At 44.9% G+C, this 2,500-nt stretch overlaps 1 protein-coding gene across 1 annotated transcript in view; it reads right to left on the bottom strand.

Annotated features, from left to right (window-relative positions):
* Positions 1-2,500, bottom strand: part of col11a1b (collagen, type XI, alpha 1b) — an 88,556-nt gene that overhangs the window by 15,650 nt on the left and 70,406 nt on the right. The window contains exons 30-37 of the mRNA XM_053673839.1: positions 1,949-2,056; positions 1,794-1,847; positions 1,631-1,684; positions 1,076-1,120; positions 921-974; positions 778-822; positions 625-678; positions 175-228 (exon numbers count right to left, since the gene is read on the bottom strand). Coding sequence (XP_053529814.1) covers positions 175-228; positions 625-678; positions 778-822; positions 921-974; positions 1,076-1,120; positions 1,631-1,684; positions 1,794-1,847; positions 1,949-2,056 — 468 coding nt within the window. The remainder of the gene's footprint in view (positions 1-174; positions 229-624; positions 679-777; positions 823-920; positions 975-1,075; positions 1,121-1,630; positions 1,685-1,793; positions 1,848-1,948; positions 2,057-2,500) is intronic.

Genomic DNA, 2,500 nt, shown 5'->3' with positions numbered 1-2,500 from the left:
TCTATACGTGAGATTGAGGACAAAAACCTGATATTTATATAAAACTACAAACACAAACAGGAGTTTATCTGTCAGGACGCGGCTCACGCGGACACGCTGGCGTAAGTCAGCGCAGCGGCTTCAGTCGCTGTGAACAGAACCGTGTGATTTGCGTTAAAGTGAAAGGTGACGTACAGTTTCTCCTCTCTGTCCTGGGTGTCCCGGCAGTCCGTCTTTACCAGGTGGTCCCTGTGAACCCACACATAATAATTAGCATACCTATTAACTAGCGCTTTCTTCATACTGAGCATGAGTGAGAGTTAACGTCATCGCTAAGTTTTACTTTCTGTTAACCGCACCTTCAATTATACCCTGCTGTTTTCTTTATTCTACATCACTGGACTCAAATTCAGCTTGCTAATTCACTAGCATGCTAACAAGCTAGTTTTGCTAGAGTTCAATAACTCGATGAAATGCAAAGGAAATGAATAAAACTTCTTGTTGTTGCGATTCTCAACAATTATTACGGCTTATTTACTTTTGATCCTCTATGTACAAAGTTTGCTAACTAGCTAAATGATTAGCATGCTAACTTGCTAGCATAGTGATGTGCAATGTATTTATAAAGGTTTCAAAATCACTTACGTTTGGACCTTTAGGTCCCGGCAACCCAACGGGCCCCTGTGGTCCTTGAGGTCCCTGAGAGAAAAGAAAGACACGCAGAATGAAGAAGTGATGAGATCAAACGCTGAAATGTTAAACGGCAGTAAATCCTGCAGCGATGATGAACACGCTCACTCTTTCTCCAGGACCTCCAGCAGGACCGTCGTGTCCCGATGTTCCCTGTGAAGGAGAATAAAGTCAGACAATCCTGCACTAAGTAATTCCAATAAAATAATAAATAAATAAAATAGTTCTGAGAGTTTGATTAACATTCCGACCTTCGCTCCTGGTTTTCCCGTCGGTCCTCTCGCTCCTCGGCTACCGCGAGCACCCTGAAACGCACCATCATTAGCATTAGCATTAGCGTTAGTTGCTATCGTGGCTAGCTCCTGCCACAGAACTCGAATGATTGAAATGTTGCGTGTTTGTGTACCGTCGGTCCGCGCTGTCCTCTCGGCCCTGCTTTACCAGCCAGTCCCTACGCAGAACAGACGCAGAGAATCGGCTTCACACAAGAGTGAAAAAGTCTAACGTTAAATAAACAGCTTTAACGTGAAGACGAATAAGAGGAACAAAATTAACAGCTAAAACATGTTGATGAATTAACGTAAACCGCGTAACAGTCACTATTTTTCAGTCAGTACCAGTTCGTGCTAAAGTACAGCTATAACTCTTTAATTTCATTTGATTCTAGTCCCGGAAACACTGCCGTATTCTCCTCGTCCTCTCTTTTCATCACGAATTACCTTCATTAAATCTTTATAATGAATCTAAATAACAGAAATAATCATTCTGTTTAATATTTTATCCTCCGACCTTCCAGTGTCACGTGAGCGCTGGTTTTCACGTTTCAGTGTTAAAGCCCAGACACACCTCCTGCTTCACTACATCTTTATCCTTCACACTTCTCCGTCTCGCGCATGGTTTAAAACCTGAAGTGTTTTATTATACGTTTATTCTTTGTGCACGTTGATGTGATAAGACGTACCCTCGCTCCTTTCTCTCCACTGGCTCCAGCAGAACCGGCGAAACCGGTAGAACCCTACGGAACGATGAAGAACTTTTATTCACAGGGAGGGAAAGACTTACATTACGTTAGTGATGGTGTTTAGGCGGCCTACAGAGTCAACATGCTCGGTTTAGGACTTTACCTTTGGACCCTGTCGTCCAGGATATCCAGGTAATCCAGGAACTCCCAGTTTACCCTACACACACACACACACACACACACACACACACACACACACATTCTGTAAGCTTCATTTATAAGCACAGAAATACACTTGTTTGTGGAGAGAAATGTTACCTTTTCTCCAGCCAGTCCCATGGGTCCAGCTTCTCCAGATGGTCCGGATTTTCCCTTCGGTCCCTCCGGTCCGTCCTCTCCCCTCAGTCCGAGTACTCCAGACTCCCCCTAAAAATACAAAATAAATAAATCAATCAATCGTTATAAATCTTCCTGGTTTGAGCAGCACCGAGATAACAAGGTCATGTGATCAGCAATTACACAGAGGGATTGTGGGATTGCACATTTTGTGTGCGGAGTGTGACGTCACGTGCGTGTTGCTCTGGCAGGAATTTAAGCTCCTGACACCGTGTGTGTGACGTGAACAGTCGAGTGAACAGTCGAGTGAACAGTCGGCGACTGAGATGGGGAAGCGGAGACGCCTCGGCTGATGGTTACGCCACACACAGCACGGCTGTGATCTACAGCTCTACAGGCCCTGTGTCGCCCTCTACTGGCTGCAGGATGAAACACCGGCTTTCTCAGATGCTCGGTATTTCTTGCTTCATGATCACGCACATGCTAATGACACGTTTTTCACGTGGACAGTCGAGGAGTGTGACTCATATCTGA

This window comes from Ictalurus punctatus, chromosome 20, assembly GCF_001660625.3.
Source record: "Ictalurus punctatus breed USDA103 chromosome 20, Coco_2.0, whole genome shotgun sequence".
Taxonomy (NCBI): Eukaryota; Metazoa; Chordata; class Actinopteri; order Siluriformes; family Ictaluridae; genus Ictalurus; species Ictalurus punctatus.
This window is presented reverse-complemented; position numbering and strand designations above follow the sequence as displayed.